At 43.6% G+C, this 15240-nt stretch overlaps 1 protein-coding gene across 1 annotated transcript in view; it reads right to left on the reverse strand.

Annotated features, from left to right (window-relative positions):
- Positions 1-8234: 8234 nt before the first annotated feature.
- Positions 8235-15240, reverse strand: part of LOC124799143 (E3 ubiquitin-protein ligase mib1-like) — a 437475-nt gene continuing 430469 nt past the window's right edge. Inside the window, exon 13 of the mRNA XM_047262679.1 lies at positions 8235-8519. Within this exon, the coding sequence (XP_047118635.1) occupies positions 8235-8519 (285 nt within the window). The remainder of the gene's footprint in view (positions 8520-15240) is intronic.

Genomic DNA, 15240 nt, shown 5'->3' on the forward strand with positions numbered 1-15240 from the left:
CCGCGGTTCGATCTCGTCCGCTTTGTTACTTTGTGCCAGGAAGCACTCTCAACATGGGAAGTGTCCAGGCGTCTCAGAGTGAAGCAAAGCGATATTGTTCGGTCATGGATGAGATACAGAGCGACAGGAACTGTCGATGACATGCCTCGCTCAGGCCCCCCAAGGACTACTACTGCAGTGGATGACCGCACCTACGGATTATGGCTCGGAGGAACCCTGACAACAACGTCACCATGTTGAATAATGCTTTTCGTGCAGCCACAGTACGTCGTGTTACGACTCAAACTGTGTGCAATAGGCTGCATGATTCACAACTTCACTCCCGACGTCCATGGCGAAGTCCATCTCGAATGGACCGCTCAGGATAGGCATCATGCTCTCTTCACCGATGAATGTCGCATATGCCTTCAACCAACCAATCGTCGGAGACGTGTTTGGAGGCAATCCGGTCAGGCTGAACACCTTAGACACACTGTTCACCGATTGCAACAAGGTGGAGGTTCCCTGCTATTTTCGGGTAGCGTAATGTGGGGCCGAAGTACGCCGCTGGTGGTCATGGAAAGCGCCGTAACAGCTGTACGATTAGTGAATGCCATCCTCCCACCGACAGTGCAACCATATCGGCAGCATATTGGTGAGGTATTCGTCTTCATGGACCAATCTGGACCACCCCCTCTGAAGGTCTCGCGGTATGGTGGTACAGCATGCAATGTGTGGTTTTCATGAGCAATAAAAAGGGCGCAAATGATGTTTATGTTGATATCTATTTCAATTTTCTGTACAGGTTCCGGAACTCTCGGAACCGAGGTCATGCAAAACTTTTTTTGATGTGTGTTTCATAAAAACGTAAGACTGGGTTCTTATCTGTTTGTCTGTCTGGATGGTGGAATATATAGTTCAAAGCGTGAAAAGCGTCGTTTCAGGCGTTATCTTGACACGATGATATCCTGAAAACGCTATCAACGCCAGGATACATGAATAGCGGGAAAACACATGGTTATATACTTCTTGAAGTTCCTAATCAGTTCTCTTTCATCAGGGAATGAAAACACTGCGACGAAAATACGCTCATCAGACCGCAAAATCGTTGCAATGTTATAACATTATGACAATTCACAGGTTCACATATAATATAGTTTGCCCCACGCCGGCTCTTAGAACACTCTCGTACTCAATAAAATCTTGATTCATCAGACGAAGTATGTTTGCAACCAGTACTCAGTGATTGACAGAATGCTAGAGAGAAGCCCCTTTACAGATGACTCAGAGCCTCCGTCACCGTAATAATTACTGCTACCACCACCACTACTACTACTACTACTACTACTACTACTCCTACAAGTAGTGTAGTAGTAGTAGTAGTAGTAGTAGTAGTAGTCTTCCGCCTCCCAAAGACAACCCCTTCTTGTCTTTTAGGAAGTTCTTCGGCCCGACGTCCCTCTGATCTTAATTATACAGTCTGCTCCGTTGTCAGTAGTAGTCCTTTATTTCGATGCGTTCAACCAATTTACAGTCTTCTATTCATAACGACGCATCGAATGTACTCGACTGCTGTCTTATGGCTCGTTATCGACATAGTGTCCCAAAGTGAAGTGTAACAAGTTTTATCACTACAGCTTCAGTATTTCAGTTTTGTTTTGTTGGAGCCCCAATTTTCACTGCACTTTTAAGGAACAGTTGCAGCAAGTACTACGTAAAAAATCAATGTAATTTCCTTCTACTCTAACGTGTTATTTAAGGAACCACACAAACGTGCTGAAATTATGAAACTCGTGTAATTGAAAGTGTCAATTCGTTCAATCTCACCATACTGATTACTATTATTTCGCTGAGAAAGACATTTTGTTTCAGACTGAAATTGTCATGTCACCTTCTTCTTAAGTTTTTTGTGGAAAGTGGATAACTTCTAAGACACTAGAATGAGATTTTCACTCTGCAGCGGAGTGTGCGCTGATATGAAACTTCCTGGCAGATTAAAACGAGGTACTGGCAGAAGTAAAGCTGTGAGTACCGGGCGTGAGTCGTGCTTCGGTAGCTCATTTGGTAGAGCACTTGTCCGTGAAAGGCAAAGGTCCCGAGTTCGAGTCTCGGTCGGGCACACAGTTTTAATCTGCCAGGAAGTTTCATATCAGCGCACACTCCGCTGCAGAGTGAAAATCTCATTCAGGAAACATCCCCCAGGCTGTGGCTAAGCCATGTCTCCGCAATATCCTTTCTTTCAGGAGTGCTAGTTCTGCAAGGTTCGCAGGAGAGCTTCTGTAAAGTTTGGAAGGTAGGAGACGAGATACTGGCAGAAGTAAAGCTGTGAGTACCGGGCGTGAGTCGTGCTTCGGTAGCTCATTTGGTAGAGCACTTGCCCGCGAAAGGCAAAGGTCCCGAGTTCGAGTCTCGGTCGGGCACACAGTTTTAATCTGCCAGGAAGTTTCATATCAGCGCACACTCCGCTGCAGAGTGAAAATCTCATTCAGGAAACATCCCCCAGGCTGTGGCTAAGCCATGTCTCCGCAATATCCTTTCTTTCAGGAGTGCTAGTTCTGCAAGGTTCGCAGGAGAGCTTCTGTAAAGTTTGGAAGGTAGGAGACGAGATACTGGCAGAAGTAAAGCTGTGAGTACCGGGCGTGAGTCGTGCTTCGGTAGCTCATTTGGTAGAGCACTTGCCCGCGAAAGGCAAAGGTCCCGAGTTCGAGTCTCGGTCGGGCACACAGTTTTAATCTGCCAGGAAGTTTCTAAGACACTGTTTTTATCTTCAGTGAGGTCAAAATGAGCAGAAGCAACTAATATGAACACTTAAAGCCATTTGCCCCTCAATAAAATGTTTGTTTAATTAAGATTGTCATTATCAAACAGCTGTACCGATATGCGAACGAAATAAATTGTAGACGACTGTAGAAACCGCTGTCTTTCATTTTGAAATAACTTGCTGCGATATAGATTAACGTATGTACAATTTTTCATCACCGAGAACGATGCACGTGACTGAAATAAACTGTAAACCATAGTTCAGGTACATGATGACGATTACACAATCGAACAAAAATTTCTAACTTTGAGAATTCAGTATGATGGTGATTTGAAAAGTTTACGGCGGAATAGTGAAAATGAGATTTTGTTTTCAAAATCTTTTTCTTTTCAACAAAATCATCTTTAAGACTAATGCTTTTCTGGCAGCGGTGTTCCAGTGACATTATTCCACGCCTGCAATCCTCCTGTGGAAGTGATGCAACATAACCGTTTATAGTGCACTCACTTCTTGACTGAACGAAAATCACTGACAGCAAGGAAGACTGGGTGGATGCCCCACATTTCATAGCGCAGACCCCTCAATTTTTCCGCTGTAAGGACTCGTGTAAAGCGCATCGTGTTGATGCACGATGTTTCTTTTTCTTCCGCAAACCGTGTCTCTCTTCTCGAATTTTTAGCATCCAGAACGGTTAGAAGACCAGGATAACGTTCGTCAGATATTGTTTCACCTTTTAGGATATAGTCCATTCACAGCGTTCCTTTCCCATCCCAAAAACACATGACCTTTCCCAGTAATAATTATCTTCTCCTTCTTAGGAGCTAACAAAAGTTTCGAAAATTGTTTTGATTCTAATGCGTACTGGTGAATCCATGTTTCATCTATTGTCAGACACCGACGAAAGAAATCACTTAAGCTTTTAAGAAAACGGGCCAAACACTGTTCGAAAATTGTCGTGCGAGTTCATTTATGATCCGCCATGTGTGAAGGCGGCACTCAACTTGCGCAAAACTTTGCCACGTGCAATTCTTCATGCAAATTGTAGCCGACACGTTCGTCTGAAATCACTACCGCCTTTGTACACCAATCTTCCAAGATCATATTATGCACTTTTTCGACGACTCCTGGAGCGGTTGGATTTTTCGAGCGACCTCCACGTGGATCATCTTCGATCCATAGCCTAGTTTAAATTCAGGAGGCTATTTCTTCACGGGGATAGCTGAAGGAAAGAGTCACTATAATCATACATAAACCACGACAGAACTCCTGTTAGTGTAAAACATTACTTCACGAATAAATTTATCACTGCTCGACACTCGAACCCCTTCATTTTTCCATAATTCACGCACTGTAAATCGTTAAGATAGCTGCCTATAGTCAGCTACTGTACAGAATGAGTTGCAGCTTCAAGTAGAACACGCTGAAAATTGTACCAGTCTCTCAGAAATAATCACACACCTAATGCTATGATCTATGGGCTAAGGAGAAAACTTTTCAGACCACCCTGAAGGGTCTCCAAATGAGCCTCGTCATCATTTTGTTTAACATTTAACGTAATGTATCCACCTCTGGCACCTCAATTCTAGGCGCAAACTGTAAACTACATTTAAAAAATACTGAGTAGCTGAGTGTGTCTATAATGGCCACAAGTTATATTGCCTATATTTCACCTCACATTTTACTAAGATTTTTGGTAATTATCGGAGCCCCACACGCATATTCAATACATATGTGTACAGTACGTCACTATATACTTCCTGTCCTCCTCTCACATGATGAATGAGAGTGTATAAGGTAAATTTCATATCTACATCTGTGGGAGTAGTAGTAGTAGTAGTAGTAGTAGTAGTAGTCTTCTACTATGGCAGAATAGCCAAACCTATAAAGCACGTACCAGGTAGCAAAGAGGTTTCTATTCGCCTTGGACGAATCTCTTGCACATGTTGGCAACACACGATAGGAACGGGACGCATGAGTTGAGTGGCATACGAAATTTTTCTGGTTAATATAAGAGCATTATAAAATGCTCACTTGGCCACGCATGCAAGCCAATGTTCTGTTCTACCTCTGTTCAACCATGTGGACTCTTGACGTATCTTCTCAGTTCAGTCTGATTTAGTTCGTTTGTGATCTCACGAGTTTAGTATAATTGAATAGATTTCTGAAACGTCGCTAGTTTCGATTTCAGATCAGAATCTAGTTTCCACATGTCTTTGTTGTCTTAGCACGTGTTAAGTAGGATCTGAGAGACTTATGTTCGCAGATCGTGACTCATAGTCATGCATTCTGTGCAATTTGGTCAGCTATTCTGAGTTTTACCACTCATTTTATGCAGAACTTTTGTTTATTACGACCACGTCTTCGCGGATTGTAGGAATCGTTACATGTGGCAGTTACTGATTATCGAGGTAAAACTTCCAAATTAGTTCCAGAAATTCTTCTATGATGCAACTATTTGCAGTTTATTCTAATTTATGAATGCTTGTTTACTTGCTTCGTTAATTCAACCCAAGGGAACGATCGTTTACCGACCACGTGAATACTGGTGAAGTTTTCTTTATTCTTATGTTTGTCCTGAATATCAATTATATGTGTATAATAGCGTGAATGTCGCCATTGAAAGATTCGTCTGACCCTTCCATAATTAAAAATTAATGATAATCGCGCTGGGCTCCCCAAGACGCAGTTGTAAATGTTATTCTGTAACTCAAAAATGGTTCAAATGGCTCTGAGCACTAAGGGACTTAACATCTATGGTCATCAGTCCCCTAGAACTTAGAACTACTTAAACCTAACTAACCTAAGGACATCACACGACATTCAGTTACCACGAGGCAGAGAAAATCCCTGACCCCGCCGGGAATCGAACCCGGGAACCCGGGCGCGGGAAGCAAGAACGCTACCGCACGACCACGAGCTGCGGACACACTGTAACTCAGCCAAGAGTGCTATGAAGAACAGCAACCACCACCAATATATCAGTTGTTTACCCTACTGGTTTGTTCAGCTGTTCTTGAATAAAGGTGATATTATTTGCAGAGGACAAGCTTACGTATTCCCTTGCGAACTTACATTTTACGTCTTACTGCTATCCGTTGTGCAACAGATAAATATGGCCAAGTTAATTATTTAATATTTATTCAACTACCGCAAACGTGCAGATCTAGCAACTTAATTCAGCTAAGCATCAAAGGTTTTTTTTTCATGTACATCCAAATACGGTCTTCCCACCGTCCATATTAAGAGATACCTCATTATTATGGACACCTTCATTACGAGCACCGATCCCCAAACAGATCTTTCACTGACAGATACCCTTCAGCCCCACATATTACTATGCGAAGGCAGGCCGAAGTGGCCGAGCGGTTCTAGGCGCTACACTCTGGAACGGCGCGAGCGCTACGGTCGCAGCTTCGAATCTTGTCTCGGGTATGGATGTGTGTGATGTCCTTAGGTTGGTTAGGTTTAAGTAGTTCTAAGTTCTAGGGGACTGATGACCTCAGAAGTTAAGTCCCATAGTGCTCAGAGCCATTTTTTGAACTATGCGAAGGCAGTGACAAGGAATCAAAAAGGTCATTCCTGAGAATACCGCCATGAAAATAAGGGTCCAAAAGTCACCTAGAGTGGTTGCTGGAGGCCAATGACGAACAAGCCGTCAACCACTAACATGCCAGAGATGTTCGAAGACCGAAATGTTTCCGAATGTGCAGACCAAGGAGGCAACGGTAATCTTAGTCATCAGATGAAACCTTGGATGTCCCGCGCCACATATGCCCCGAACTGTTCCCTCGATAAACGGCCGTACTTCAGGCTCTGATGTAATCATTGCCGTATCAACTGTCCTAGTGACATAGAAGTGTATATCGCATCTTCTATTGACACCTCTCGTTTATCCTCCGAGCAGTCAACAAAACAGGCTAGCATGTATAAGGCCACTACCGTGCGGAAGGTGCAGCGGGATAAATGGAAAAACACATTTTGCCGCTTCCTGCACCAGGAACGGAATTTACGATCCCACTGCACACACAGGAATTCTTAATTTTTTGACAAGGGGAAACTGACGCCATTGTATTCGGTAAGTGAGCAGATTTGTACCTCCATACGAAGCACTGTCTTGAAAGTTTTAATTATCAACTAAAAATTAAGTTCTGCTGAACACAAAGTTGAATAAAAAAGGTCGAAATACTATTATTAAGGAGACTTTAATGTAGAATGTATGCTAAAAATCCGATTTAACTGAACCGGAATCAGAAATGATCGATCATAACCATTGCAGTAACTACTAGACGTAGTCATAAAGTTTTAATTACAACGTCGACATAAAATATGGCCATCATGTTGATCCTTTTTACATATTCACCTTCCAACGCGATACATTTTACCCAACGATGGATGAAATGGGGAAGGCCTTGATTGTAAAAGTCTGCATTTTGTCTGTTCAGGGAAAGTTCACCGTCGAAAATCACCTCTTCAATGAGTAAATGCTTGCCATGCAATGATTTATTCAGCCGAGGGGGCGGGAAGAAGTCAGTGGGTGTCATGTTTGGAGAATATGGTGAATGAGGCGAGATTTGATTCGCCAAACAAGCAGCATGCGCGACTGTGACCCGTGCAGAATGACCTGGGCCATTGTTGTGGAACAGAAACATTTCCTCGGACAGGTTCCCGAGACAACCTCCCACAACCTCGTCAGGAGATTGCTTAGTATGCTCATGCGACGGATTGCCAGATACAACCATAATCTGTTAATACCAGACCATGGCAGTCCCAGAAACTCGCAGCATCACCTTAGTCATTGACGAGTGGATCTTCGCCTTTTTACGGCGGTGGTGAGTCGATATGTTTCCGCCGTTTCGTCTGGGGGTCGTAATGATAAACGCAACAAGTTAATTAGGTGGCTAAAGAATTCACGTGGATTGACCGGACATAGATGCAACATTTCCGCTATTACCTCTGTTGGGTAAGATGTTTTGAATGGGGTGGCGACCTCAGTCATGTTCAAAATGTCGCTCAAGATGAAAACTAATCCACGGCTGACTTTTTTCACTATCGCTTCGTTTGAGGTACGTCGGTCTTCGAGCACCGGAGCCTCCGCTTGTCTCGATTGTCCACAGACAGTGGTCGGCCGCTTCGTTGTTCGTCATTCCGACTCGTTTCATCCCACTGGAACCGTCCGCACCAAGTGGCCCTTCACTGAATGATGATGCATTGCTACCGTACATTTCCAACTCAGCTTGGGTTGTTGCAGCGTTATTTCTCCCCATAAACAGAAAAAGAATCCCCGCACGATGCTCCTCTTTATCAGCTGCACTATTTCGCTTTGGCTCCTCTAGCGGCGTGCTACGCAATTACGGCACGCGGGTTTCATTGTGTACCAAGACTGCAGTCAGGTAGCTGAAAATAACAAAAAAAGGTAATCACTTGGCAGTGTTAACACTCCATCCTCCACGCGGAATACCGACAGTAGCAGCGCGACGGAATGACAATAGCGGCGTCAGCAGAGCGAGAGGAGCGGTCCCGCAGCAGGCAGTCGATCGAGGCCGGGTGGCCCCGGGCTGCGCGCGCCATCAACTACGCCGAGGAAATCCTGACCATTCGGCTCTGACAGCAGGCAATTTCCTCTATCGCGCGCCGCGTCGCGCCACGCCACGCCGCCTGGCCCGCCATCTTGATTCAGACGCCGCGTCCGGCTGATGGCCTCACAGCTGGGGGCTGCCCCGGCCCAAGCAGGTGGCGGCCCGGGCTCTTTCATACGTCCTCCTACTACTGCCTCTCCTCTCTTTGTCCCGCAGAGGTTACCGCCTCAGCTGTGACATCCGTATCAAAACGTTTCCAGATTAGTGAATACGTAGTCTACTTTTGTAACGTGTGTTTCAGTTTGCATATGCAAAAGTCAAAAAGTTGATTTACTTTTCGCCGACCGCTTTGGCCAAGCGGTTTTAGGCGCTTCAGTCCGGAACCGCGCTGCTGCTACGGTCGCAGGTTCGAATCCTGCCTTGGGCATGGTTGTGTGTGATATCCTTAGGTTGGTTAGGTTTAAGTAGTTCTAAGTCTAGGGGACTGATGACCTCCGATGTCCCATAGTGCTTAGAGCCATTTGAACCATTTACTTTTCCTGTCTTCATACAGAAATGTCTTATGGCATCATAATCTACGATAACTCCTCATTAACGAAATGTTTGTCTATTGCACCGAAGTGTGCCATAAGGACAATATGTAGTGTCTACTCTAGAGCAGTGGTCGTGAAACTTTTATGCTGAAGAGCCAATACTAATATTATAGGGCGACACCTAGCGCCGCCGCAAAGGAAGAGGGGGTTGGGGTGGGGTGGAATGGGGGTGGGGTGGGTGGCACGGGTGTAATGTGGCCACTCAGAGAGAAATTCAGTTTTCACCAAACCATGGTTAGTGATAGACGCTTACCACTGCTACTTTTGAATCTACGTACTATAAGAGGATATTCTATGGTATCAAATCAAATATTTTTAAGGAAAAAGAAAATAATATACTGGAACTACATCCATTTTTCTGAAGGCTTACACAGTGAAAATTTTTTCCGTATCTAAGCGGGTGCTGTGGCCACTACCACAAAACAGGATCTCACGTTTGTTTTTTTCCGGGCGCATTTTCTATGAATCGTCACGTCCTAGTATCTGAACGAATACCAAGCGGCTGCAGCCCTTTTCGATAGGACTTTTTATCTGGGACAAATAAAACAGACACAGCTGTAAATATTGTAACTAAATTAATTTGAAATTGACAGAAAAGGATAGAATGGTGCATGATAGCTTTGTATATAAAAGGATGTAACAGTCAGTTTCATCAGTTGTATCATATGCGTTTTTTGGAAATAACTAACTCCTATTGCGGCGAACACGTTGGCTACTTATCCCGATCGGACACCATGTCGCCATTAGCGGTCTACAAAAGAAACTATCAAACTGAACTACATAACAAGGTACTACATTTGTAAGCCAAAAGAACTTGTTTAAATATTGATATTGTAAAAAATTATTGCTCTCAGTACAAATGAGGGAACAAGATTAATATAAATGACTTATCTAACATCAAAACAAAAAAAAAAAACATTTTTACTAGAAAATGAAGGAACGTGCTCCCTCTGTTAGTCTCACAAGGATGGCGATGTTTATTAGAACTACTCTGGCCACTTTTCGGCAGGCAGCAGCGCTGTTCAGGGGGAAAAAAAGAACATGAAACGTCCCCTTTTTCCGTCCTGACCACATTATCACACTTTCCCCTAGCCATTAAACATCTAATTGATAACCAAATAAGTTAGTACGTTATATTAATAACAGTTATTGGCATATAACACACGATGACTAAATGTTCTGAATGTTACTGTTTTTTTAATCACTGCATTGCAGTACAGCAGACTTAATTTGATTCCATATTACTTGCTACTGCTTGCTACATTTGGAGATGAACGTCTGTAGAATACGCAGTCACGACTCTATGTTACTTCCGTCTGACATTTTATACCACAGCAGCTGATCGGTGCGAGTTGCGCGCGCCTATGAGTTGTTACCATTGGAAGACAAACACAATGAAGTACGCCCCGTGTCCCTGTTAACCCCGCAGTGGCCACGCTACGTTAACCCTCTGCTCGTGACGTAAGCGGCAAGGGTAGCTTACCGTCAGCTCACGGCAGAACTACCAGCATCAATTAAAACTAAATACATCTTAAAATATTACAGTGTTTATAATTATTTTTGTTTGTTACTGAGCAATAAAAATACAATATTAAGAAGCTCTTAGCGTTAATTGATGTTTTCGATTGGGATGTTAGTCGCTAGAAGCATTTTATTATAAAATACGGCTGAGAACCGCGGGCCGCAAGAACACCTAAGTCGGGCCGCTGTTTGACGGCCACTGCTCCAGAGCCTCCTGTCGACATCTCTTAAAATTCACAGTGATCTAGGAATGCATTTATTTCTTTATTCTAGTTAAAGGTCACAATATTTTACAATACGTAATTAATTTCAGTCTTATGATTACTATTTTCAAGACGTGAGAACAAATCACTTTCAGTCACATACAGCCACCATATCTTACATACGTAAAAATGTGGTCCAAAACTACCACAAACATAAAAAAATTCACATACATAATACTAGAAGGAGAAATGACATACTCTATTCATCACTCAGCTTAGTGTGACACAAAAAAAATCATATCTGTTTGACAATCCCCTACTCTCTACAGAAGAATCTACATCTACAAAGATATTCTGCAATCCACCATACGGCGCGTGGCGGAGGGTATCCCGTGTCACAATTAGTCATTTCTTTTCCTGTTCCACTCGCAAATAGAGCGAGGTAGAAACGACTGTCTACACGCCTCCATATCTGCCCTAATTTCTCGTGTCTTATCTTCATGGTCCTTAAGCGCAATGCTGTACAATCATTGTGCAGTCAGCTTCAAATGCTAGTTTTCTAAATTTTCTCAATACAATTCCTCGAAAAATATGTCGCTTCCTCCCCCCCCCCCCCCCCCAGGGATTCCCATTTGAGTTCCTGAAGCATGCCCGTAATACTTGAGCGTTGTTCAAACCTACCAGTAACAAATCTAGCAGTCCGCATCTGAATTGCTTCGATGTCTTCCTTTAATCCGACCTGGTACGGATCTCTAACACTCGAGCAGTACTGAAGAACAGGTAGCAAAAGCGTCCTATATGCGGTCTCCTTTATAGATGAACCACACTTTCCTAGAATTCTCGCAATAAACCAAATTCGACTATTGGCCTTCCCTATCACAGTCCTCACATACTTGTTCCATTTCATATCACTTCGCAACGTTACGCCCAGATATTTAAACGACTTGACCATGTCAAGCAGGACACTACTAATGTTGTATCCGAACATTATAGGTTCGTTTTTCCTTCTCACCCGCATTAACTTACATTTCTCTAAATTTATAGTTAGCTTCCACTCATCACACGAACTAGAAATTATGTCTAGGTCATCTTGTATCCTCCTACGGTCACTCAACTTCAGCACCTTATTGTACGCCACAGCATCATCAGCAAACAACCGCAAATTGCTGCCCACCCGGTGTGCCAAATCATTTATGTATGCAGAGAATAATAGCGATACTATCACACTTCCTTGGGACACTCCTGACGTTACCCATGTCTCTGATGAACACTCGTTGAGGGCAACTTTGTAATAATGTATTACTTTATTTTGAGAGATATTTTGAACATAGGTAAGTATAAATAACTGTATGCAAAAACATGTAGCCTAAGGCAATCATGTAATTTGCCGCCATTTTGCCATACGTTGTAGTACAATCCATAACGAGGGGTCGTAATTATGACATGACAACTAATTAAACAGCTTTGCGCAGTACTTCCACGGAAAACTGTGTAGTATTTACAAACATCACTTGATTAGAGACAAATTAATAATTAAAAAGATCGGAATGTTTGCTTCGCGTTGATTCTCAAGAAGTCCTCCTTACATTCAAAATGACTTACGTCTCTGTCAGTACTTGATGCACATTAATTGCGGTTCCCTATTAAGCTGGTAGTCTTCTCCAGAAACACGGAGTGACCTGGTTCTCCCACTGGGGAAATGCAAAAACAATAGGAAAATAGTTATAAAGGTATTATGGTCTTGCAAGGAAGGATCATGAAAGTTTAACGTGCGGTCGAAGACGACATTATCAGAGACGGGGATACGTTCGGATCATGGAACGAAATCGGTTGCGTCCTGTTCAAAGAAACATCCCGACATTTGCCTCAAGCGATTTATTGACACCAAATAAAAACCTAAATATGAATGGTCTGACGAAGATTTGAATGGCAGTATAGTGTCCCTGGAGAGTGCCATCTCGATCCGCGTATTATGGTCTTCAAATTAAATTTTCCCTTGATAACTGCTTTACTTTTAACACCTGTAATAAAATGTCTGCACTTTCTCCACCAATTTCCGACGCACTTTGAGCAGCAGTGTATGTATAAAGTGCATCTGGGGCGAAGTCGTGCCCTGAACAAATAGCGAACACTTTTTATAACGGAAGAACTAGGAAATGTCTGTTAGAAATGTAGGAGTAACTGTAAAAATTAACATTGCTGTGATGTCTGTGAATCAGAAGTGTTGCAGTACAGAGTAGTGAGGGGCAAGAAATTAAAGAGTTTCTGTTAAAACTCATTCGCACTGCCACAGGCGATACGAAGTTAAGCCAGAAACAGAGGGTGAAGCAGGAAGCGTGCCGGTATGTCCTACGTGGGTAAGGCCTCCGACACATTACAACTTGGTCCACCGAGTCAGAACTACACATTTAGCAGAAAGAAGACTGCGACAGAAAACCAAGGGAAGAGAGACAAGAATATCTGTTAGTTCGTAAGACAAGGTGCAAAAAACTCTCTCTCTTACACAAGAATACATGGGGAGGGCATGATAGAGCTGTTAAGTGAATATGGCAGATTAAGGACGCATGCAGTCATTACGAACCGAGATTCCTGTCACAGCCTCGTGCTAGCTCCCTTTAAATACTCCACCATCCAGATCTCCGTAGCTAATCACTGGGATCGATGGCATACACTGCATAATAGCATTTGATTCTATGATTATGATACTGTAATGAATCTATGTCCCAAATGCTCGAGCACAGTCTATGAACCATCTGAAGACGTACTCGAGATGATGGTCTTCACCCACTGAACTTCATACTGCTCGCCGCCGATCATCTGCTGATGAAGAAACTGACTGTCTTACGACAACAGCATATCTCAGGGTGCTGTCAGCACTGAATTTCAGTGCGGAAGCCAGCAGTAGGGCCTCTTAGGATCCATGTCTCTACTGACCACACGCCTAACGACACCAGGTACATCGCTGACGGGTCATCAAGGATCATCGCAGAATTCGGATTGGGACCGAGGACACTCCAACCGCCAGCGCGAGACCAGAACCTTTCGGCGGGCACGGACGCCGCCTGGCGGCCGGCAACCCGCCGTGACCGCACACATCGCCTGGGCGTGCAGAAGCTGAGCTGACTGAACCGACGTCAGCTAAAATCCAACACGAACTGAATGAAGAATCAGTCGAGGCTGGCGCGGAAGAGCAAGGAATCCATGTACATCAGCACGACAACTCTCCGAATGACATTCAAGCCACATAAACCGTCTGTGTCGTAATAAACATACCTGAAACCAGCTGTGGTGGTTTTTATCAACACTTCTCTCTCACTGCCACTGAAACACATAACTGTAAATTTACTATCAAAATTAAGTCTACCATGTATGTGATACGTGTACACGCTGCAGCATTACCGTGTTCTATGCAGTATTACGTGCTATATCAATGGTGCGTTGATTGTTGAATAGATTGTTTTCAGTCCTTTGGTTTCTGACTTCTCCTCAGTCACCCTCAGTCTTCGCCGAATCTTAAGAAGCATAACCGTAAAATTAATGTGAAGGTAGAAATTCACTCATAAACTGCTTATCTGAGATCGTAAGACCAGAATCCATTTGACAGGAACCGTGACTAATAACTGAATAATAATTTCTATGATACGGTACGTAGATTGTAAGGCTATTTCAGTAATAAAAAACGAACAGGAATCTCCTTCCATACATATGGTTAGCAACAAGTGTTGCTCGAAGAATAAATTATTGCGCAGCAGGCCACCTTCTGAAGATGGGGAGATATCCTCAGAAGGACCCATTCGCCGTCTGCAGCTGGAGACAAGTTTCCGCAGTTACAAGCTTTCCTTCCGCAGACGCCTGACGGAGTGGCCTCGGCTCACTGTATCGACGCAAGCGTCTGGCTCTGGCGGTCGTTAAGTCGAGTGGAAGTTATAAGAGCTCAGAAATGAAACAGCCAAGTTTGATTTATGTTCGTTTTCCCGTTACATCTACCCTCCTTCGCGCTCCTCTCGAAAATTCGTTACTTCTCAACATCGTTTATCCATGAATCTGCCTCGCAGGAATTTCAATCAATTCTCACCACTGAAACTCCTCGGCGTTCTTCTCCCTCGGATCATGCCTCTCTGTCTTCGCCACATCTCCTTCCCTCTTTACTCACCGAGAGTCGTGTAATATCCAGCTCCTCACCGCAGGAAATAATATTGAAATCCTTCCGATGCGGTTCTATCACCGGTTTTATTGGTGCCAGGAATATCAAATAGCTGTATTCGAAGTGGTGGTTAGACATATTCTTCCGCAACTTGCAAACACAAGAAGCTCTGCAACAATACTACGCCTGCAGGAAAGTCACGTAATACACGCTACGTGAAGTAGTTCCTTCATCGTCTACGACGGCCACACAGATTAATTCTGCCTGGAAGTGTGGTTTTGTTACAGCATCATTGCCCGAAACACTTTACAGCGCAGCTGCAGATGCATAAGACCTCTGCGGAAACCAAGGCATAGAGGGATCGCTCCTGAACTCAGCCACATCAGTTTAATGTTTCAGAATATATATAAATAGGAACGAACAAACAAAATTCATTTGGAATGTGCGTGAGCGCAAAATTAAC

Source organism: Schistocerca piceifrons, chromosome 5 (genome assembly GCF_021461385.2).
Source record: "Schistocerca piceifrons isolate TAMUIC-IGC-003096 chromosome 5, iqSchPice1.1, whole genome shotgun sequence".
Lineage (NCBI taxonomy): Eukaryota > Metazoa > Arthropoda > Insecta > Orthoptera > Acrididae > Schistocerca > Schistocerca piceifrons.